This window comes from Ranitomeya variabilis, chromosome 4 (assembly GCF_051348905.1).
Source record: "Ranitomeya variabilis isolate aRanVar5 chromosome 4, aRanVar5.hap1, whole genome shotgun sequence".
In the NCBI taxonomy this organism is placed as follows: Eukaryota; Metazoa; Chordata; class Amphibia; order Anura; family Dendrobatidae; genus Ranitomeya; species Ranitomeya variabilis.
Window position 1 is genome coordinate 22467841 of NC_135235.1, and position 24222 is coordinate 22492062.

Genomic DNA, 24222 nt, shown 5'->3' on the forward strand with positions numbered 1-24222 from the left:
GAAACAGCAATGCTAAAAACCAGTCTTTACTGCTTCACTAGAGACTTATACAGGTGTACCATGAGGCTGTCACTTTACAGGCAAAGACTGGGAACGATGACAGTGTAAAATCTAGTTTTATTTAAAAAAAGAGCCGGTTCACGAGCCGAAAGAGCCGGCTCTTTATAGTGAGCGGAGCCGAAAGAGCCGGATCACCAAAAAGAGCCGGACTGCCCATCACTACTGCCCGCCCTCACTATGAGCTCAGTCTCCTCTGTAGCGGGAGCCGCTTCCATCAGCAGTTCCTCCAGCTTCTTGTCAGTGACGAGCTGTGCACATTACATGTCACCACAGAGAAGCGGCAGCAGGAAGTCACAGACCGGCTCTGGCGCACACGTGCACTGTGACTTCCGGGTTTTCACGCCACTTCCGGTGACGTCACTTTCGGCGCGCACACACAGCCGGAAGTGCCCTGTACCCTTGGGTTATGCGGCTGTGCGGCTCTGCAGGAGGAGGTAGGTGTGAACACGTCACTGGGCACTGCCGGCGTTAACCCCTTCAGCAGCGGCTGCTCTCGCGTCCCTTCCTGTGGAGCCACTTTTAGGCCATGTTCACACTTTGCGGTTTTTACCGCGGAACCGCCGCGATTTTGATGCTGCGGGTCCGCAGCAGTTTCCATAGCGTTTCCATTTACATGGAAACCGCAAACTGCTGTGCACATGCTGCGGGAAAAACCGCGCAGAAACGCAGCGGTTTAAGGCCACGTTCACACTTTGCGGCGTCCTCTGCAGGTTCTCCCGCAGCGGAATTGGTAAATCTGCAGGGCAAAACTGCTGCGGTTATCCCTGCAGATTTATCGCGGTTTGTTCCGCAGTTTCCGCTGCGGGATTACTCCTGTACTATTGATGCAGCAATATGCAGCATCAATAGTAATGTTAAAATTTAAAAAAAATTGGTTATACTCACCCTCTGACGTCCCGATCTCCTCGGCGCTGCACGCGGCGCTCTGATTCCAAAGATGCTGTGCCGAGAAGGACCTTCGTGACGTCACGGTCATGTGACCGCGACGTCACGGTCATGTGACCGCGACATCACCGCAGGTCCTGCTCGCACAGCAACAAACCAGACGGCCGCGGGCAGCGCTGAGAGGTGAGTATAGCATTATTTTTTATTTTTATTCTTTTTTTACCCCAAATATGGTTCCCAGGGCCTGGAGGAGAGTCTCCTCTCCTCCACCCCGGGTACCACCCGCACATTATCCGCTTACTTCCCGCATCGTGGGCACAGCCCCATGCGGGAAGTAAGCGGATCAATGCTTTCCTGTGGGTGCAGAATCGCAGCGATTCTGCACAAAGAAGTGACATGCTGCGGGTTGTAAACCGCTGCGTTTCTGTGCGTTTTTTCCCGCAGCATGTGCACAGCGGTTTCCGTAGGGTTTACATGTAAATGGAAACTGCTGCGGACCCGCAGCATCAAAATCTCTGCGGTAAAAACCGCAAAGTGTGAACATGGCCTAAAACCCGCAGCATGTCACTTCTTTGTGCAGAATCGCAGCTCCTCTGCACCATAGGAATGCATTGAACCGCTTACTTCCCGCATGGGGCTGTGCCCACGTTGCGGGAAGTAAGCGGATAATGTGCGGGTGGTACCCGGGGTGGAGGAGAGGAGACTCTCCTCCAGGCCCTGGGAACCATATTTGGGGTAAAAAAAAAGAATAAAAATAAAAAATAATGCTATACTCACCTCTCAGCGCTGCGCGCGGCCGTCCGGTGTCAGGGTTGCTGTGCGAGCAGGACCTGTGGTGACGTCGCGGTCACATGACCGTGACGTCACGAAGGTCCTTCTCGGCACAGCATCTTTGGAACCGGACCGCCGGGTGCAGCGCCGAGGAGATCGGACGTCAGAGGGTGAGTATAAACCATTTTTATTTTTAACATTACTATTGATGCTGCATATTGCTGCATATGCAGCATCAATAGTATAGGAGTAATCCCGCAGCGGAAACCGCAAAACTAACCGTGATAAATCTGCAGGGATAACCGCAGCGGTTTTGCCCTGCAGATTTATCAAATCCGCTGCAGGAGAACCCGCAGAGGACCCCGCAAAGTGTGAACATGGCCTTAGGCTTTTTTCACCCATCTTCTTTCCCCTTTATTCCCTTTTCTCATCGCCTTCCAGGAGCCGACACCTTTTGTTTCCTGCGCTGCTCTCTGTGGCCTCATTTTGGACACATACACTTTTTCTTTTTGTTCTTATTGCTGCCACTTTGGGGCAGATCTTCCTCTCTGATCTCTTTTTATCGCATTTCTTTTAACCCCTTCCTGACCTGGCAATTTACCATTATTTTTAGTTTTTTTCTCCCTCCCTTTTCCAAGAGCCATAAGTTTTTTCTTTATTTTTCCATCGTGGCTTTTTTTTTTTTGCGGGACGAGTTGTGCTTGTGAATGACGCCATCAATTGTGTTATGTGATTAAAAAAAAATCCAAGTGCAACAAAACTGTGAAAAATCACAACTCCGGCCTTTTCATCTTCTTTTTTTTCTTCTTATTACAACGTTTACCAATCGGGTTAATTAATTTCATTTTTTCATGGATCGGACTTTGCCGGACGTGGAGATGCCACATAGCGGTATTTTTATTACATTTGTTTTACTTCTTTATTTTTAATGGTGGAAAAAGGAGGGTGACAGAGTTGTATTTTTTTAATTATCATTTTTGTTACATTTTCAATGTAAAGAAAACCTGCACATAACTCCTATGCACTGCAGTGATATTTTTCTTCCTATTTTTGAACCTGCGATCGATCGTCTGATCCCTTGTACCACATTACTGCTGTGTGTAGCGACAATCACGGCGTCCTATGAGCACGGCACACGGGCTGACTCTTCATAGGTGTTATCGTCCTGACGCGCCCTGTAGATGCCGCTGTCACAGATTGACAGCAGCATTTAACAGGTTAACAATAATGATGAGCGATAAAGTGCACAAAACTATCATTGCATAAGAAGAGGACTTTTACCAAATCGTTATTTGTTTCTCCTTGTAATTGTAACCATTTACCATGAAAACAACGTATCTTTCCAGGAACGATTGATGTCTGCAGCCGTGATTTCCCATCATTGTTGTCCTGGACGATCCGTGTATGATCCCAAGTGACGGGACATTAGGAAATCTCTGAGCTCTAGATTATTAGCTCCTCTTCCAGAACTTAATATTGGCATCACCACTGCAGCCAGTGATTAGCTGCAGCGGTCGTATGAAGCCATTTCAATCATGTTCTAATCTGTAGACAGAAATAAAATCGACACTTTATATTTGCACAAATGCTTTAATTTTTTTCTTTCCATGTGATTTTATCTCATCTTACATTTGATCATCTTCTTTCCGTTCAGGTTCCTACAATAAAGGATCCTGTGCGCTGATATCTTCACATTGACTCATTAAGGATGGATAAGAACAGAGACAAGATGGCAGAGACTATACTAAATCTCACCCTAGAGATCCTCCTCCGGCTTACAGGAGAGGTGAGAGATTCTGGTGACCTCACATTACATCATCTATGGTAATAACAGATGATCTGACCAGAGAGGTGAGGACTCTGTAAATGTCTGTAGTGATATTTATTAATATCTCCATACGCAGGATTACACAGTGGTGAAGAAGACCTCCATTGATCGCTATCAGGCCCCTGTGCCTGAGGGACAGGGAGGAACCCTGAGCCCAATTCCGGGGTCTCCACCGCACCCCCGGATACATGAGGACATCAATGACCAGAAGATCCTAGAACTGACCTACAAGATAATTGAGCTGCTGACTGGAGAGGTGACACTGCTGGGAATGCTGGGACATTATACATTGATGCCATGAAGGGATCTGGGGGATGACGGTATCATTGTATGTGTCAGGTTCCTATAAGGTGTCAGGACGTCACCGTCCACTTCTCCATGGAGGAGTGGGAGTATCTAGAAGGACACAAGGATCGGTACAAGGACGTCATGATGGAGGTTCCCCACTCCCGAATATCACCAGGTAATAGACAGGATTAAATACACATCTGTTAGTTTTATCTGCTTCAGAAAAATCTTAACATAAGTTATTATTATTATACATTTTTAAAGCGCCATTTATTCCACGGCGCTTTACATGTGAAATACGGGGCAAATATAGACAAATACATTAAACATGAGAAAAAAACAAGGCATACGGTTACATAAGGAGGGAGGACCCTGCCCGCGAGGGCTCACAGTCTGCAGGGGATGGGTGAGGATACACTAGGAGAGGGTAGAGCAGGTTGTGCGGCGGTTCAGTAGGTTCAGGATCGCTGTAGGCTTGTCGGAAGAGGTGGGTCTTCAGGTTCTTTTTGATTGTTTCTATGGTAGGCGAGAGTCTGATATGTTGTGGTAGAGGGTTCCAGAGTATGGGGGAAGCACGGGAGAAGTCTTGGATGCCGTTGTGGGAAGAAGAGATAAGAGGGGAGTAGAGAAGGAGATCTTGAGAGGATCGGAGGTTGCGTGTTGGTAGGTACCGGGAGACCATGTCACAGATGTATGGAGGAGATAGGTTGTGGATGGCTTTGTATGTCATTGTGAGGGTTTTGAACTGGAGTCTCTGGGCGATAGGAAGCCAGTGAAGGGTTTGGCATAGGGGAGAGGCTGGGGAATAGCGGGGGGACAGGTAGATTAGTCGGGCAGCAGAGTGTAGGATGGATTGGAGTGGTGCCAGAGTGCTAGAGGGGAGTCCAGAGAGTAGGAGGTTGCAGTAGTCGAGGCGGGAGATGATAAGGGCATGCACTAGTGTTTTTGCGGTGTCGCGGTCAAGGAATGCGCGGATCCAGGAAATGTTTTTGAGTTTGAGGTGGCAGGAGGAGGGTAAGGGCTTGGATATGTGGCTTGAAAGAGAGGGCAGAGTCGAGGATCACCCCAAGGCACCGGGTGTGTGGGACTGGGGAAAGTGAGCAGCTATTGACATTGATGGATAGGTCTGGTGGAGGGGTAGAGTGAGATGGGGGAAAGATGATGAATTCTGTTTTGTCCATGTTCAGTTGTAAAAAGCGAGCAGAAAAGAAGGCTGAGATAGCAGACAGACAGTGCGGGATTTTGGTAAGTAAGGAGGTGAGGTCAGGTCCTGATAGGTAGATCTGCGTGTCATCAGCATAGAGATGCATACCGTGGGATTCTATGAGCTGTCCCAGACCGAAGGTGTAGATGGAGAAGAGTAGGGGTCCTAGAACAGAGCCTTGAGGAACACCGACTGTGGAGGTGGTATGGGGGAGGGAGACACTGAATGTCCGGTCTGTCAGATATGACGAGATCCAGGAAAGGGCCAAGTCTGTGATGCCAAGAGATGAGAGGATTTGTAGCAGAAGGGAGTGGCCCACAGTGTCAAAGGCAGAAGACAGGTCCAGGAGGAGGAGGACAGAGTAGTGTCGCTTGCTCCTGGCGGTTAGTAGGTCATTGGTGACTTTAGTTAGGGCAGTTTCTGTTGAGTGATGGGAACGGAAGCCAGATTGTAATCGATCAAAGAGGGAGCAGGAGGAGAGGTGGGAGGACAGTTCAAGATGGACATGTTGCTTCAGCAATTTGGAGGCATAAGGGAGAAGAGATATCGGGCGATAGCTAGACACAGAGGATGGGTCGAGGGAGGGCTTTTTGAGGATGGGTGTGATCTTGGCATGCTTGAAGGATGAGGGGAAGACACCTGTTGTGAGTGAGAGGTTGAAGAGGTGTGTTAGGGTTGGGATGAAGACCGTGGAAAGGTTAGGGATGAGGTGGGACGGGAGCGGGTCGAGCGTGCAGATGGTGAGGTGTGATCTTGACAGGAGGGTGGAGAGCTGATCTGTCATGGTGGAGAAGCTGGTTTTGGAGGAGCAGGGGTGAGCAGCTAAGAGGGGCAGTGGGCGCTGTGGGCCAAAGCTTTCTCTGATCGTATTGATCTTCTGTTTAAAGAAAGAGGCGAAGTCTTCAGCAGAAATGAGAGGGGAGGGAGAGGGTGCGGGGGGATGGAGTAGAGAATTGAAAGTGTTGAAAAGCTGTTTAGGGTTGTGAGACAGGGAGGATATGAGAGATGAGAAGTAAGTTTGTTTTGTGGCAGTGAGCGCGGACTTGAAGCTGGCGAGGGACTGCTTGTATGCGGTGAAGTGGTCAGCAGAGCGGGATCGCTTCCATCTCCGCTCAGCGATCCTAGAAGCCCGTCTCAGTTCTTTGGTCAGGCTGGTCAGCCAGGGCTGCCTGTTGATTGTACGAGTTTTGCTATGCATGAGCGGGGAGGCCGAATTGAGTGTTGCTGTTATTGTGGTGTTATAAAAAGCAGCAGTGGCATCTGTGTCATGAAGGGAGGCTATGTCGGTAAGGCTACGTTCACATTAGCGTTAAGCTAATGTGCGTCGGGTTTGCGTCGGCGACGCATGCGTCATGCGCCCCTATACTTAACATGGGGGACGCATGCGTTTTTTTTTGTTGCGTTGTGTGACACATGCGTCTTTTTTGCCGCAAGCGTCGGACCAAGAAAACGCAACAAGTTGCATTTTTCTTGCGTCCGATTTTCGGCAAAAACCGACGCATGCGTCGCAAAACGCAGCGTTTTTGCGTGCGTTTTGATGCGTTTTTGCGTGCGTTGTGCGTTGCGTCGCCGACGCAACGGCGCACAACGCTACTGTGAACGTAGCCTTAGAGGGAGAAGGGACTCGGAGAGAGATTGTAAGTTGAGGTTTCTGCGAGGGTGGGTGAGTTTGTGGAGTGGGGGTTGCACACTAGGAGAGGAGAGGGAAGAGAATGTCAGTAGGTTGTGGTCAGACAGGGGGAGGGGTGAGTTAGTGAGATTAGTAAGGGAGCAGAGGCGGGTGAAGATGAGGTCCAGCGTGTGGCCATCTTTGTGAGTGGCCTCAGAGGACCATTGAGTGAGGCCAAAGGAGGCAGTCAGTGATAAAAGTTTAGAGGCAGCTGAGGTGGAAGTGTCAATCGGGATGTTGAAATCACCCATGATGATAGTGGGGATGTCAACAGAGAGGAAATGAAGTAGCCATGTGGTGAAGTGGTCGAGAAAGGTGGAGATGGCTAGTTCTGGGGGGCGGTAGATGACAGCCAGCTGGAGGTTGGAGGGGGAATAGATGTGGATGGAGTGCACATCAAATGAGGGAAGAGTAGCGGAGGGTAGTAGCGGGATTGGAGTGAAGGAGCAGTTGTCGGACAGGAGCAAGCCAACTCCTCCACCACGTTTGTTGGTGGAGCGAGAGGTGTGAGAGAGGTGGAGACCGCTGTAGGAAAGCGCAGCTGGAGAGGCTGAGTCAGAGGGGGTGAGCCAGGTTTCCGTGATGCCAAGGAAGGAGAGTTTGTTGGTGATGAAGAGGTCATGGATAAATGGCAGTTTGTTGCAGACGGAGCGTGCGTTCCATAGTGCTCCAGGTAAGGGGACCGGGGGAGTGGGGGCTGGATGAATGGGTATGAGGTTGTCATGGTTGGGAAAACGTGCGGAGGATCGAGGTAGGGGGTTAGAAATGAGTGTGGGGATGTGTTGAGGTGGGCCGGGATTTGGGGATACATCACCGGCAATGAGGAGTAGCAGACAGAGCGTTAGAAGGTGGGTGCAGGATAGGACATGATGCGGCCGTGTGTGTCTGGAGAAAAAGGATTGTATGTGGAGGAACAGTTCTGAGGAGAAGGTGAGATGGCTGGGGAGGATGGAGGAAGAAATGACTAGTTTCTTACAAGGTGGAGGGATTGCAGGAGATTATAAGAAGGAAAGTAGTATGGGGGTGACTGAGAAAAGAAACCGAAACATTGTAGTGGTTGGTGTTCTGTTACCTTCCAGTCAATTCCAGTCCAATTCAGTCTAATTCAAATTCATAATTAAAAAGATGAAATGCAGCAGACTGCGTCTGTAGCAGACGCCTGCATGTGAATATATCCCCAGTTAAAGGCAATCGGGTGTGAATGAGGAGGTGGCTGGGTATGGGAGACCAGATGCACAGAGTTAGGCAGAGGTCATAAAGAGAGGGAGGGGTTGGAGTGACCACTCAGAGAGATGCCAGAATAACACAATGAGATATATGGAACAGGTCATGGAAACAGGCTGATAGGTAAGAAAGCATACCTAAAAGGATTATATGTGCTGCACCAAGACACTCAGATCCAGGGAAGGCATAGAAAATTCAATACAATATACAGAGACATTCAGGAGCCAGGGAGAGCTGGGGAAAGTCAATGCATACCATGGAAAATCAATGCAGTTATCCAACAACTGAAAAAAAAATTTCAGAATGACATAAAATAAGAACTATTCACCGTACTGATTCCAACCATTCCTGGGTTCCTCACCGGTCTCTGTCGCAGTATAGACAGATATGTGACCACTGCTGTCAATCACTGGTGCAGGAGCAGTGGTCGCCTCTGAGGCCAATGATGAGACGTCTGCATGTGATGCAGAGTGACGTGTCTGGTTACAGACGTTTCCATACTAATGACCGGAGTGATGTCTGAAGGAGCGAGAACAGAGCAGAACTTCTGATAAAGCGTAGTAGGACATTTGTTTCAATCATTGCATTTCTTATTGAGTTTCCAAAAGTTCCGACCCCTAAATTACTTATATATAATGATTTCATTCATTTATGTGCCCGCTACAGTAAGAACCAGTAAGAGGACGAAGTCGGAGGGACATCCTGGACCTCAGGACTGTTCCCAGGATCATCAGGTAGGTGGAGAGAAGGTTGTAGGACTCTGATGGAGGCTGTGCCGGCCGTGTGTTCTGCCAATCTCCATTATTATACATGGTGGAGAAGGCTGCTGACCACAAACGTTATATGTCTGGATCTTCTCCCACTTTTCTGGCTATGGAACCAGCTGGGTTTATACAGGAGACCTGCAGATATTTGTAGTCATTTTTGGTCGTCCTTCTAATTAAAGGGATATTCCCAAAACAACAAGTTATTGCCTATGCATTGGATGATGGGAGACTTGTTGAATACTGGGGGTCTGATGTCTTGGAGTCTCATAGATCCAGGCTCTGTACCCCTGAGATTGCATCTCTTTGGTCCCACCTTGAATGGAGCACAGGTGCGCATTGTCGGCCTCTGCTATACTCCCTGTCATTGGGACTGAAGTGCAGCGCTGCATTCACATAGTCAAAATATGGATCGGAGGTTCCCTGCTGTCAGACTCCCGCCGATCATCAACGGATAGGGTGTAAATAGTTTTTGGGATCTTTTCTGCTTATTCCGTGTATCTGTGACTTTCACCACATTTATTTCTCAGCTGATGAATCAGGATGAAGATCTGAACAGTAGCAATGATCTAACCATAGTAAAAGTAGAGGAGATCGACATCTGGGATGATGATCAGTGTAAAGACGACTCGTCTACAGATAACGGCTCAGGTGAGAGCAGTAAATGCAGATTAGTCACAGATTCGACTTCTCCACTGGATAGAACAATTTAAAGGTCCATTTGTTAAAGTGGATCTGTCACCAGATTTCACAACATAAGCTGCATGCATTATTAAATAGATCTCTTAGACCTGAAGAGGCTGGTGTACTGATTTAAAAAAAAAAAAACAATATAATAATGGCTATAAAATTTTGATCTTATATTGAGCATTTTGAGCTCCAGCTGGACTAATAATAAGCTCATTTGAAATCCATTTTGACGTGCATTTTTGACCGTAAGCACACCGGACTCATCGGGTCAAAGAGATTTATTTACTAAGGTATTTTGAAATTTGGTGACAAATCCACTTTAAAAGGGACGCAATATTGGAGCGTTGGTAATTTATGAGATTTCATCTAGCCGAGGTGAAACGCCATCTTCACCATGTTTTATAGACTCCCACTTGGAAGACGCTGTATTTTATAGACCCTGTGGAATGTGGGTTCCATTTGGTTTGACGTAAAGTTTAGGTCCAAATCTTACTCACATGTAAGTAGATGGTTTTTAGCTGCGGCTACATAGAGGCCAATAAAGTAAGGAAAAAAAGCCGACGTGTGAAAAGTAAAGAGTAGCGATGAGCAAACTTGCTTGGATAAGGTGTTATCTGAGCATGCTCGGGTGCTCACTGAGTGTCTTCGGCGTGCTAGAATATGTTCGAGTCCCTGCGGCTCCATGTCTCACGGGTGTTCGACAGCTGCAGCACATACAGGGATTGTCTAACAAACAGGCTGTCGAACAGCCGCGAGACATGCAGCCGCGGGGACTCTAACATTTTTCGAGCATGCTGAAGACACTCGGTTATCACACGAGCATGCTCGGATAGGACCTTTTTTAAAAAAAATAAGTCTAACAGCAGAAGGGGGAGGATTAAACAACACTATAGGGATTAATACTAGTGATGAGCGAATGTGCTCAGATAAGGTTTTATTAATTTTATTAAGGTTTCATTGATGCTAGTGATGAGCGAACATGCTCAGATGCTCACCGAGTGTCTTATAGTATCTGCCATTACTTCCTCCTGTGGTCGGCATTCCACAGTCTGACTGCTCTAACTGTAAAGAACCCTTTCCTATTTAGCTGCCTGAATCACCTTTCTTCCATCTGTAATGAGTGCCCCCTGGTCCTTAGTATGGTCCTTGGAAGGAATAAATCATATGCCGCACTTTGGCCATGCTGCGGGACCTGGGCTGGAAGGAGGGGGTATCCCAGCAGTGCGGGCCCTGGGCCCCTCCTCCCAACCCAAGGCTCGCAGCATTATCCCACTCCTGCCTCCACTGATTTCCTGCAGCAGGGACCTTGTCTCCTGTAACACCGCTGCACAGCTACCCCTCCCGTTAAACTACATTCAGACTATAAGACGCACCCCCATTTCCTCCCAATTTGGGGGGAAAAAGTTGCATCTTATAGTCTGAAAAATATGGTATACATAAAAATGAGATCTCCTCTGAGACGTCTTTTTTTCTAAGCTAAACAAGTCCACGTTTTCAACCTCTCATATGAGAGGCCTTCCATCCCTTGTAATAATGTAGTTGTCACATTTGAACGGACTCTAACTTCTATATATCCTTTTTAAAATGTGGAGCCCAAAACTGGATCCCGTATTTTAGATGTGGCTTCAAAAGTGATTTACAAAGGGATAATAATACGTTGGTGTGAAGAATATGGGGGATATAATTTCATGCCAATCGACTGTACCATATCCGGTCCAAGATTATAGACCTTTTTCAGAAGTGTGAAGCTGAGACAGGACACCTGGCTCAGCAGGAGGTCCAGCTTTAAAAGCTCCACACACCCTCAGCAGCCTACCTTATTTTTCAAATTATAAGACACACTTTTTTCCCCCAAATTTGGGGGGAAAACGGGGGGGTGTCTTATAATGCGGATATATCTTACTGGCCACAGTGGAGCAAGGTCCCAGGGTCGCTGCTGAAGGAGGCAAGAGTGGAGCGTTGCTCCTGGCCGCAGGCTGGGATGAGGGGGTGTTCAGATGTGCGACACTGCGGGGGCTCCGCTGACATTTTGTGAAAGCCCGGAGCCCCGGGGTTCCATGGTTTACTATGCTGTGGACTGTGGGAAAATGGCTGCCAGGGGCGGCACATGCATAGATGGAGATCTCGGCACCAAGATCTCCGTCTGCGCATGCGCTGCCCCCGGCAGCCATTTTCCCGGAGTCCACCACATAGTAAATCATGGATCCCCCACACCACCGAACACCCGCAGCGTTGCACATCTGAACACCCCTTTCTCCCAGTCTGGGTTCCGCAGCATCGCATCATTCCTGCCTCCACCAGCAGCAACCCTGGGACCCTGCTTCACCGCAGCCACCAACCCCCGTTAAGCAATAAGAAGAAATAAGACGCATGGATTGTAAGAAGCACCACCATTTTATTAATAAAGTTTTTTTATCCTATTTTTCTCCTCAAAATTTGGGGTGCGTCTTATAAAGCTGTTACCAGGGTCTTCCTGGCAGGATGAACCCCTGCTGGGAGCCTAAGTCGCTTCAAAGAAATCCCCCCCAGATGTGCGGGAGTCGTAATTTCATAAGGAGTTATGGAGTTATTGTACATCCTAGCCATTACATTTTCGAGACCTTGGACCCTTTCTAGCACCCTGGGGTGGGGAGAACCGTAGAACGGCTAGTAGAAGTAAAAGAGCAGCACAAGGTTAAATTATATAGTTAATCACCTTCAGGGCACACTAGACAATTCACTATATTCACAATGGTTATACATATACAGTGTAATGGTCAGATATGCAAATACAATAGTGGTAGGACACAAAGTATAAGCAGAACATATGGTTAGTTACCAGTAAGACGAAAGGCCTGGCTTGCGGGAGAGGGGCTGCTACATAGGAGGTTTGTGGTCCCCTCTGTGTACGACTTGTCGTCACATAATGTGTTGTCGTCGCGACCTCCCTAAGAAAAAGCAATACGAAATTGTGCACACAAGCATTTAACCCTCTGGGTCACTCCCCTCCTGCCATCTGGGCTGAACCTAAATCCCCATCCCTGGATGTTTGGAGATAAATCGCCCAAAACCTATGAAAGATCATAACTCCTTTCTGGGTGGTCCTAGGGCAGCGATTATGGCGCCATCGGATCCGACCAGGCTCATAGAGACTAAACACAATTTTGCTACCTCGTTGCCAATGGCTGTTCTTTGTATATCCCTTCCCGTGTGTGTTAGGCCTCTTTCACACTTCCGTCTTTTTAGATCCATCACAAAGCGTCGTTTTGGGAAAAAACCGCATCCTGCAAATTTGCCCACAGGATGCGTTTTTTTCCCATAGACTTGTATTAGCGACGGATCGCGACGTATGGCCACACGTTTCGTCCGTCGTGCACTGGATTCGTCGGAATTTGGCGACAAGTCGTCTGGAAAAAACGTTCAATGTAACGTTTTTTTGTCTGCGTCGGAAAAATGTGCCACGACGGATCCTGCGGCATACGTCGTTGGCTAGAATGGAAGCCTATGGACGCAGGAACCATCGTGGCACGTCGTATGATGGAATCCAGCTCTGGAACACGTCTTTTTACACTGAGCATGCTCAGAATCAGGATTTTGTAGCCAATTCACCAGACACCCCCAAATCTATATAAACCTGGCCTGGGGCTTCACCCCCCAAATGTGCCAGCAAGACTCCTGCCAGCGTCCAGCCAGCGTCCAGCCAGAAGCCAGCCAGCATCCTGCCAGAAGCCAGCCAGTGTGAGTCCTGCCAGCCAGTGTGAGTCCTGCCATTTTTGCGTGCGTGTGCGTGTGTCTGTGTGCGTCTGTGTGTTTGTGTGCGCCTGTGTGCTTATGTGCATGTGTGTGCATCTGTGTGTGTTTGCGTGTGCTTTTGTGCGTGTGCGTGCGCCTGTGTGCTTTCATGCGTGTGCATGCATTGTGCGTGCGCCTGTGCTTTCGTGCGTGTGCATGCGTGCGTGCGTCTGGGTGCGTGCGCTTGCATATTTTTTTACTGTGATGTATTTAACAAGTAGTGTGGTGTGTGCAGCATGTGGCTTCAATGTGTGTGTAATGGTGTTGTGAGCGTGTGTCTTGGGTGTGCGTGTGCGTGTGTGTGTGTGTGTGTGTGTGTGGTTTTTTATTTTTTTATTTTTTTTAATTGTATTGTTGAAAACATTTACAGTTAATGTACTTGTATTTAAAATAAAGAGCATTGTAGCTCCTAATTGTGTTGGCAAAAAAAAAAAGAAAATTAAAAGAGAATTATTAAAAAATTTTAATTCAAAATGTCCATAGTATCATTTCATAAAGGTAAATTTTAAAGTGTGGTGTATGTACAAATGTACACACATGCAATACACAGTTGGTTGAGGGTTTATTTTTTAATATAAAAGGTTAATGAACATTTTTAATAGGTTTATTTTATTTTTTTTAGAAATTTGTAAAGGGATCTTTTCAAATCACGTATGTGGTCTATACATTTTCAACTGGTGTTTTAGGCATTTCTATTTCACATGAGGGTTTTTTTGTTTTTTTTTCTTTGGGGTGGGGGGAAATGGTTTTACAGCTTGCGCATATTATTGAACTAGGTAATCCAGCTCAGACAGGTGTGCCTTGGGTATATTTTTTTGGGTTGTTTCTCAAAACGTTGTTTGTTGGCCTGCTTGAACATTGCTCAGATCATTTGAGCAGGGTGGTTTTTAAATCTTTTACATTAGCTAGTTTGGGGGGTTTGTGGGTCTAAGTATAAATTCTTTATACTTACAGATCCATCAGGGACCACTCAGCCAGCAGGGACCACCAGGACAGCAGGGACCACCGAGCCAGCAAGACAGTTTCCTGATGTAAGTATTAAAAGACCTCAAAGCTTGGAATTTGATTTGTATAGTAGGTTACAAGTGTCTTTATACTTGCAGATACACCAGAGACCACCGAGACAGCAGAAAATGTCTTCTTCTGGGAGCCCTCCTCCACAGCGTCTGCGTAGTGAGGTAATCTTAAAAATTTTTAGTTTTTGGTGTTCTTGTTAAAATTTCGGTTAAACACTATATGCATTAATTATGTTTTCACAGGAAGCTGAAGCAGCCGAGGGCCTCTCAGAAGGAGACGGGATGGGTGGAGAAACACAAGGAGCGGGCGCACAGAGTGTAAGTTGTGCCGAAACAGTTGCTTCACACATCACAGTGCATCCAACACATACAAAACAGATCATCATACATCACAGTACACATCCGACATATGCCTACATCCAACATAATTCATTTTCCTTTTTTTTTAGTCTGCTGCACATTCTGGCCAACGCCATGAAGGTCCTCCCAGCTGCTCCCAGAGTCGGCGTCGTAGTCGCCGCAGCGGTCAGCCCGCAGTAAGTTTTTTTTTTCTCTTTTCTCTTGGTAGGTTTGTGTATCAGTGGACTAATTTTTTTTTGCTCTTTTCACAGTCTTCACTGCGTGCTCCCGACTCAGATGTTGAGGATGGTGGACTAGATGTGGACCGCCTCATCGAGGAGGTCCGCGAGCGGGAGCCTCTGTGGAACATGACTGACCGCAGCCATGCAGATCACTTTGTCACACGTCGGCTCTGGGAGGAAATATGCGAGAACGTTGTGGCCAACTGGGAGGACCTTGATCCAAGGCAGCAGACTCGAGAACGTAAGTAGTCACATTTCAGTAATTTCTGTAGCAGGATGGAATGTGTTGTAATTAACCCATTTTTTTATTTCATTCTTCACAGGTGAAAGGGTTAGGAAACGGTGGCGGTCACTCAGAGATCGCTTCAAGAGGGAGTTCAACAAGGAGATGCAGGCCCCGAGTGGCTCAAGAGGACGCAGGCCACAGTACAAATATAGCCGTGCCCTGTCCTTCCTCCGGGAAACTATGTTGAGAAGAAGGTAAATAAAATTGTTTCAGGCAGGGCTTTTTCCTATCAATATATTGATTGTTATTTTTTTCTATTATTTCACAGCACCTTCTGTACCACTCGGGAGCCTGCTTCTACCTTGGACCCCTCTGGAGCGATCCCACAGGAGTCCGCCACCGTAGGCCACGTCGGTAGACCCCACCCCTCTGACCCCTCGTCTGGCCCTTCTCTCACTCTCTCCGGTACCTCTGCCCCATCCACATCAACATCCGCCAACGCTGGAGCAGCATCGCAGACTTCGTTACATGAAGTTGCTGGTGACGAGTTAGCGTTCCCTTTACCCCACCCCTCTGATCCTGCCACCTCTGGAACACCATTTGGTTCGGGGCGGCAGCAACAGAGAGCTCAGGAAAGGAGCTATGCTTTTGAGTTCTTGCATCTGAATGCAGGCTTCCAGAGCTCTTTCAAACTTTTGCGAGAGCAAGTGACTGCTGGGTTCAGCATGGTGCAAGCACGCATCAGTGAACTCAGCAGTCGCTTGGATAGGCTGCATTCAGATGCAAGGGAATCTCGAAATAACCTTTTTTTCCAATCAATGCTCAGGAGCATGGAAAAGCTAACCCTTGACCAGCAGATGCATGTAATGCAAGGCTGCCATGCTGCTCTAGTGCAGGCCATCACCCAAGCCCCTCCAACTCCCACACCTCCCCACACAGCCACTGTCTCTCCTACCAACCCTTTCTAAACTACTTGTCTTTTCCCAACCCAGGCCCAATTCCCAACCCAGGCCCAAATCCCAATGTCCTCCCCACTGTTTCCTTCCCTATCAAATTTTCCTTCCCCGTTTAGTTTTCCACCTACCCCAACACCACCCCCTGTCCAACTTGACCTCCCTGCGCAGCCTCATGTTTTTTCCCCCCCTTCCACTACAGAATAACCCCAACCCAGTAGGCTTTCCCCCACTATCGACGTGGTCCAACCTTCCAGCCCCTCCGTTAGTATCTCCACCCCACAATTTACAGATTTATAAAGTGTAATGTTTTAAAATTTTGTGTAATAAAAATTGTTTAAAATATTTTGTTTAACCCAAAAAGGGTTTAAAAAAGTGTTTAACCCAAAAAGGGTTTAAAAAGTGTTTAACCCAAAAAGGTTAAAAAAAAGTGTTTAATAAAAACATGTAAAATAAAATTTGGTTTTGTTTAAAAACTATTTTATTGTTAAGTGTCTTCATTTAAGTATGGTAAGAAAAAAAAAAAAGGTACAAAAACATAACACACGTTGACAAGGTATAACATGTTTAGTTTATTAGAAAACATACGAAACTTTAGGGAACTAAGTAAAACTTGGTGTCAAGAAAATCCTAAGAGTTTGTACAGAAACGTTATTGACATAGACATCAAAGAAACATCTCAAACTATGTCATCTTGCCATGGAACTCTGCCTTCAGGTGACAAGAAATAATCAACGAAGTGGTCCCTCATTCTGGAAACCGCAACTGCGGTACGAACAGAGTTGCTTTGATAGTCCCACAAGGTTGTCTGAGAGTCCTCTTCATCCATGGAAACTGGCTCCTGGGAAATCACATAATTGTGCAGCACCACACAGGCCTTGACAACCTCATCCACAGTCTCTGTAGTTTTATGGCGGTTAGCAGCACTCGCCACTTTTCTGTTAAAATGCCAACGCGCAGTCCACCACTCGTCTGGCTCTAGTTTAACGGTAGTTAAACACTCGTTTGGTTCGGGTCAATCCACTGCTTGCGTAAGGTTTCAGTAGGTGTGACAGCTAGAATGCCTCATCACCAACACAGACAAATGGCATAGGTGGGCCAAATGTTCCCGGGAGTGGTCTTGGTGGTGGGAAATCATAGGTGTCTCCATATAGACAACGGCCCATAGGAGATGTTTTAAAGACCTGTGAGTCATTTGAGTGGCCATAGGCTCCAATGTCCACAGCAATAAACTTACAATTGGCATCTGCTATGGCCATAAGTACTATCGAAAAGTACTTTTTGTAATTATAGTACTCGGAGCCAGATCCTGCAGGTTTTGAAATCCGGATATGTTTGCCATCTACGGCACCCAAGCACTTTGGGAAATGGCACAGTTTTTCAAAATTTTCAGCACTCTGCAGCCAGACTTCCATAGTCAGATTCGGAATGAATTCCTGCTGCAAAGTATCCCATAGTGCGCGGCATGTCACTTTAACAATTCCAGAAATTGTGGAGATCCCAAGACGAAACTGATAATGCAGTGATGTTAGGGATCCTCCGGTAGCAAGGAATCTGTGGGGAAAAAAAGAAAAAAATTATTAAAAAATGAAAGCACCAACATTACATTTTAAAGCAATTTTCACACATATAATAATATCTTTAATTTAAAAAAATTTTTTTTAAAAAAAAATTTTGTTAAACGGCACTGCGGAAGTTTTTTTTCTGTTTTAGTGCACATTTAAACCAGCATTTTTACATCTGTGAATTCCTATTATGGAGCAGGTGTTAAACACTGTGGAATGGGCACAAATAATAAAATAATTGACACGCTGCAGAAAATGCAACGCAGAGTTTCAGCGCAGTATTTTCTGCAGCATGTTCACTGCTGATGTAGTTTTCCATAGGTTAACATGTGCACATGGCATTAACTATGAACAATGATAAAAAAGTACATAAAAATAGGCTTACCGCAGTGTCACCATTGGCCGCTCCGCCGGTGAGATGGAAAACCTCAACTGTGTGTCCTTCCTTCGGATGACATCCGCAACAAGTTCCAACACAACATCGAAGTGTTCCTGTCTCATTAGCACATAGTTAAAGAATTTATCCGGGTACTGCCGCAACTCCATGTAGAGTGTTGAATACACGCCCCGCTGTGTATTCGCTGTGCGTTTATGGGATGTATCCATAGGCGGCGACGTCGCTGTCGAAGAATCCTCTCTCTTGCTGCTGCCTCCTTTTCCCGAACTATTATTGCCAGCCTATTGGTCTCAAAAATAACATCAGAACATATGGTCGCAATCTTCACTAGTACTCCTTCCATCTCTGCCACTTTCTCTAAACCCTGTCAAAGATGGGGTGTAAAAACAGTCAATACATAGGTTTCCCTTATTTTCCAGTAGCCAATCACATTTGGGAGACTCCCATTTTTAGGCATGGAAAACGGATCCGTCAAAAAACGGATGGTAAAAACGGACAAGACGGATGAAACGGATCCTGTTTTTCGACGGAACCGTCTAGCGGATCCGTCGAAATACTGTATGCGTTGCATCCGTTTTTCACTATTTTTGACGGATACATCGCGCCGACGCTTTGTGACGGCCGCCAGACGACGGAAGTGTGAAAGAAGCCTTAGAATGACTCGAGCCCCTTGCAGGGGAAATATATATGATGTACAGCTAGGATGTATAGTATGCTGCTGAAAGGGTTTTTAGAATCCGATGCTAAATAAGATACAAATGATTGACATGGAATTATATCTCCAATATTCTTTACAGTTATAATCAGCTTTCCTAAAGTTCTGGGGTTTTTTTTCATTTTGCCTTTTGAATATTTGATTAAAATTACATTGCAACTTACCATATTATGATCACTGCATCCCAAATGCTACTGGACCTGTAGATCTGAAAATGTATCTGGTCTATTTGACAGGACTAGATCAAGCAGATTACCTCCCCTGGTTGATTAATCTACCAGCCGAGAGAGGTAATTGTCCTGAACTGTGGATAAGAATGAGCAGCTTTTTGCACAACCAGAAGATTCTTTGTCCCATTAAATGTCTGGAGACTAAAAATCCCCCATAATAAGGACCTTATTATTATTTGCTGCATTTTTAATTTGTTACAGCATTTCATCCTCTACCTGTTAGGAGGTTTGAAGCAAACTCCAATTAGCAGCTTTCCATTATTGCCATCCCCATGTATGTTTACCCATACTGACGCTGTCACAGCGCCCTCCCCCATTGTTGTCGTCATTGAGCACAGGGCTTAAGTTGGATTTTACATACAAGGTACAAATATAAAATACGGTGAAGAAACTAACAATGACAGACTGGTACGGGGGTGGGTGGAGAGGGCTCTGCCCTTGCGGGCTTACAATATACAAGATAATGGGGAAGGAGACAGTAGATTAGGGGGTTGCGGCAGCTTAGGTGGTGAGTTGGCTGGGGGTCATTGCAAGCTGTAATTTTTCTTGTAGACATGGGTTTTCAAGTTCCATCTGAAAGTTTCAAGTGTGGTGGATAGTCGGAAGTGTTGGGTCACGGAATTCTAAAGCATGGGAGATACTCGGAAGAAGTCTTGGAGTCGGGTGACGAACGTATGAGTGTGCAGGAGAGGACTGGATATTACGCATTGGATGATATCAGGAGATTTGTTTGGAAATATATGGAGGAGACACTATGGATGGTTTTGTAGGTCAGTATTAGCAGTTTATACTGGATACATTAGGGAATTGGGCGACAATGAAGAGAGAAGCAGAGGACTAGCATAGAATGAGGTGGATTAGTCTGGCTGCAGAGTTAGGGATGGACAAGAGAGGTGCGAGAGTGCTAGCAGAGAGGCCACAGAGGATGATATTGCAGTAGTCCAGGTGGGAGATGATTAGGGCAGAATGGTGCATTATTGTCCCTTATATCTCATATTGTTAAAAATGTTTCAAAGAAACCTTTACAAAAAATCCAGGTAAAATGGGTTAATGGTGCACACTTTTAAATTTGTATTATTCAAAAATATTAAAATTTGTTTTACTTATTGGCAGATGACTGTACCAGGATCTTGGAGGGATATATGATGTCACATTTTAATGCAGATAATCCTGATACCAGACAAGCTACACATGGAGAACCTGCCATTGCCACAGATATACGTTCATCTTCTGATTCATCAAAGACTGATAAGCAAAATAAAATTCAAAGATGGGCTAATCAAAATGAAACTGCTCTTGAAATAGAGAATCCATTTTCATGTTCAGAATGTGGAAAACGTTTTAACAAAAAATCACATCTTGTTATACATCAGAGAAGTCACACAGGAGAGAAACCATTTTCATGTTCAGAATGTGGAAAAAGTTTTAACAAGAAATCGTATCTTGTGATACACCAGAGAAGTCACACAGGTGAGAAGCCATATACATGTTCGGAATGTGGTAAAGATTTTAATCAGAAAGCACATCTTGTTAATCATCAAAGAATTCACACAGGGGAGAAGCCATATTCATGTTCAGAGTGTGGGAAATATTTCAATCAAAAATCACATCTTCTTAATCATCAGAGAATTCACACAGGGGAAAAACCATATTCATGCCCACGATGTGGTAAATGTTTCACAAATCAATCATATCTTATTGTACATGAGAGAAGTCACACAAAAGAGAAGCCATATGGATGTTCAGAATGTAGTAAATGTTTTACAAATCAATCACATCTTCTTAGACATCAAAGAAGTCACACAGGTGAGAAGCCATATTCGTGCTCAGAATGTGGAAAACGTTTTACAAATCAATCCTATTGTGTTGCACATGTGAGAAATCACACGCAAGAGAAAACATTTTCTTGTTCAGAGTGTGGGAAATATTTTAACCAGAAATCGCATCTTCTCAGACATCAGAGAAGTCACTCAGGAGAGAAGCCATTCACGTGCCTAAAATGCGGGAAAGGTTTTACACGTCAATCAGGTCTTTGTCAACATGAGAGAAGTCACATAGGGGAGAATCCATTTTCATTTTTAGAACATGAGAAAGATATTAACCAGAAATCAGAACTTAGTCAGAGAATTCATACAGATGAGAAGCCATATTTATGCTATGAATGTGATAAATGTTTTACCTGCCAATCAGAACTTCTTGAACATCAGAGGATTGTATGTAATGTACGAAATTACCAATAAAGTTGTCTGTAATTTTCTAGAATATTTTTTTGTTTTGTAAACTAACTTTTTATAGAAGATAATTATATAAAACCTTTTTTTCCTCTAGTCACCCTCCGTGACAGCACCACAGGAGAATGCTCCCCACCCTAATAGGCACAGGAAACACAAAGAGGTCAAATAGCCCACCCCACTTCCTCTCTCCATTGTTTTTATTTTTTTTCCTGTTCTATGGGGCATGAGGAGGTGCTCTGTGGCCGGCGACAAATGTGGCTTTTTTATATCTTTTAGGCCGGATAGCTAAAGACGAATGCTCCGGCCTTCACCTCCTATGTCTGCTCGTGTCTACCTTGGACACAGGACTCTTCCTGTGCCTGTGGTAAAGCAGAGTGTCAAACCCATGTTCAACGTCATTTCTGGTCACCGCACACTGGCATGGTGAAAGAGGAGGAAAGCCAAGGAGCTCACGGAGGCCCCCGGCTCTCTTACTATGCCAGCGTGTGGTGATCGAAAGTGAAGTTGGTTGCTGGCATTTTGATGTCACTTCCTGTTGTGCTCCACAGTGGAACACACCACCGAATTCGAGCGTGCACCTCCTGGAAACAGATGAATTCTGGGAGCTCCTGCAGTCTCTGTTTGCAGAGGATCATTCTATTGGATGCTGCACTGGGGTCCAGGCATATATACTGTATAAAAAAGAGCCCAGACTGAAGACTCCAAAAGGTAGGACCTTTCTATGATGGACGATGGTCGTTCTTGCTCTGCATCTGCAAAACCCAGCGTTATCCTGAACCCAGTAAGTACCTGGTGTTAAATATTAATTAATTGACATATTCTTGGTCTTGATGCAGTATAGAACACATTGCTTCATGCTGACAGTACAAAGAGCTATTTATGTATATAGGAGCTCAGAGCATAAGTCCACTCCATATACAGGGAACACGTGATCTGTAGAAAAGATATATGTGTCTCTTAGGAGGGTGTGGGGGCTTTTTGTCACGTGGGACTGTCACCTCCCATCTTTTTCATCATTCTCCATGGATGTCCGAGAAGGAAGGAACAACAGCTGGTAGCTGCAGCCATGATGACCTTCAAACTTCAGACACACAGACCGATGGTTTCCATTCAGGACTTGGGAAAGAGGGGTAACTAATGCTGATCTCTACACATGGACAATCCGTTCGTAACTATTTTCATCTGTTTTATGTTTTTGCTGCAAAGTGATTTTTCTATGGACAATCAATAAACCACTATACTTTTCATGTGAATATGACGACATTTTTCTTTTAAGAATAACGCACCTGGTTAAGTCCTGATTTAAATGAATGTGCAGAATAGGCATATTTAACATTGCCGAAGCCAGCCAGTTTTGATTTTTGTGCTATTTTTTCGTGAATTTCCTTTATTTTTGCACACGGGGGGAAGACAGAACAGTTTGCAAGATTTTGTGCAAGTATTCAGAAATTTCACTTCAAAACTTCAAGACACAAAGATCTCAAGAAGAACCTATGACTTTGTAAACGTAACAGAGACTAACAGGTGTTAGTTGAACTGACAAGTAGTAGGAGTACTACAAGTGCCGGATGTGTTGAAAATAGACGTGCTAAAAATAGCCGTGGTCAAGTGAAGTTTGGAGCCCAGCAAAAGAACTACAAGCTGAGATTTCAAGGTAAGACAAATGGATTTGATTGATTCATATGCTAAATCAAGTCAGATAGAATTTGTAAGTTTGTATAGATCTAGTGTAGAAATATTTTGGTTCTCGTTATATGCGGAATGTAGAATCGCGAATTTGAAGTTAGATTCTAAGCTAGTATCTAGGAAAAAAGAAAAAGAGCAACTGAAAAATATATTACATATGGTTAATGTATTTCATGAGTTTGTTACAGAGAAGTCCAAAAAAGATTGTGTAGAAAGAATTTCTAAGGAAAAGGAAATTAATGATGTCCCCAAGATTGAGTGTAAAGTAAAGAGTGAGGAAGAGGAAGATGTGACGCACATGTCTGTAATGGCGGCCACTCTTGACTTTGTGCCTCATGATGAAAAACAAGATGGAGGACACGTAGGAGACCTGACAACTGACAAAGATGATATACAAGAAACAGATGTGGAAAGGCCACTAAAAATAGAAGATGGCTCAGAGGCCCAACTCCAAACTAAATCTAGGAAAACCTTGTTAAAATTATGTAAAATCATTCCTGCATATGATGACAAAATCGATGTGTGCAGAAATTCAGAGATATTTGAAAGTTTTGCCGATAAGTATGATCTGACTAATCAGGAGAAAAATAAATTATTTGAAATTTGGCTACCAGTAAGTTTCTCCAGGAAATTCTCACTAAAAATGCAGAATGAAGAATTCCATGAAGAGATGACTGATGTAGAAAGATTAAAAATTTTGATATTTTGTGGACTAAAAGAAAATTATCCAGATCTTGATATTCTTCTAAAATTGAGGATTGGCCGGAAAGAATGTACTTTTACATTCATGTCCATTTTTGAAAGGGTTTACAGGATGATCAGTACTAATTCCAGTAAAAAATCAATGATAAATTGTTTTGTGAACAAATTTCGATTCCTAAATCCTGTATCTCGTGATATTGCTTCACAAAAAGGTTCATTATATGAATGTGCACAGTCCATTGAATTTTTTAGAAAACATGAGAATCTTGAAAGGAAAACAAATCATACTAAGGTTTTTAAACCAGACAGAATTATATCTTATCAGAAGCCAAAATCAAAATCTCCAAAACTGACCCAAAATCAAATCTATGAAGAACGAAGAAAATTACATATCTGCTACAAACCCTATGAGTCTTCCACTGAAGCTGCACTGAAAGGGTTAAAAGCTGCAGGGTCAGATCTGTCTGTAAAAATGGCGGAAATTGACAGACAGAAACAAGTGGTGAGTATCCCCGGGCCTGCTCAACTGAACACTCCATTATTGCAGCTCTTCAACTTCAAAGAGTCCATAGGGTTAATGACCTTATTAAATGGTGTTTACCAACAGATTATTGACAGAGAGATAAATTTTGGGTTAGGAATTGGATAAAAATGAAATTATATATATAATTAAGTTATACAATGTATTATTAATATGTAATTATTTTATACAATATATTTCTGCAGTTATATATATTAATATAATATACAGTAAGTACTGTAG

The 24222-nt window shown here is 44.8% G+C and overlaps 1 protein-coding gene across 1 annotated transcript; it reads left to right on the forward strand.

The window, feature by feature from the left end:
- The first annotated feature begins 228 nt into the window (after positions 1–228).
- Positions 229–21364, forward strand: LOC143769486 (uncharacterized). Its single transcript, XM_077258105.1, has 7 exons — positions 229–494; positions 3371–3502; positions 3621–3800; positions 3884–4007; positions 8596–8663; positions 9224–9344; positions 19951–21364. The coding sequence occupies exons 2-7, from the start codon at positions 3425–3427 to the stop codon at positions 21075–21077; spliced, it is 1698 nt and encodes a 565-aa protein (XP_077114220.1). The 5' UTR covers positions 229–494; positions 3371–3424; the 3' UTR covers positions 21078–21364.
- Positions 21365–24222: the final 2858 nt, after the last annotated feature.

What these genes read in the sequence shown, in the direction of transcription:
- LOC143769486 (XM_077258105.1), top strand. Translation starts at nt 3,425, where the DNA reads ATGGATAAGAACAGAGACAAGATGGCAGAGACTATACTAAATCTCACC. An exon ending in ACTGTTCCCAGGATCATCAG is followed by an intron (nt 8,664 to 9,223) that starts GTAGGTGGAGAG and finishes TTTATTTCTCAG; the next exon opens with CTGATGAATCAGGATGAAGA. An exon ending in GTCTACAGATAACGGCTCAG is followed by an intron (nt 9,345 to 19,950) that starts GTGAGAGCAGTA and finishes ACTTATTGGCAG; the next exon opens with ATGACTGTACCAGGATCTTG.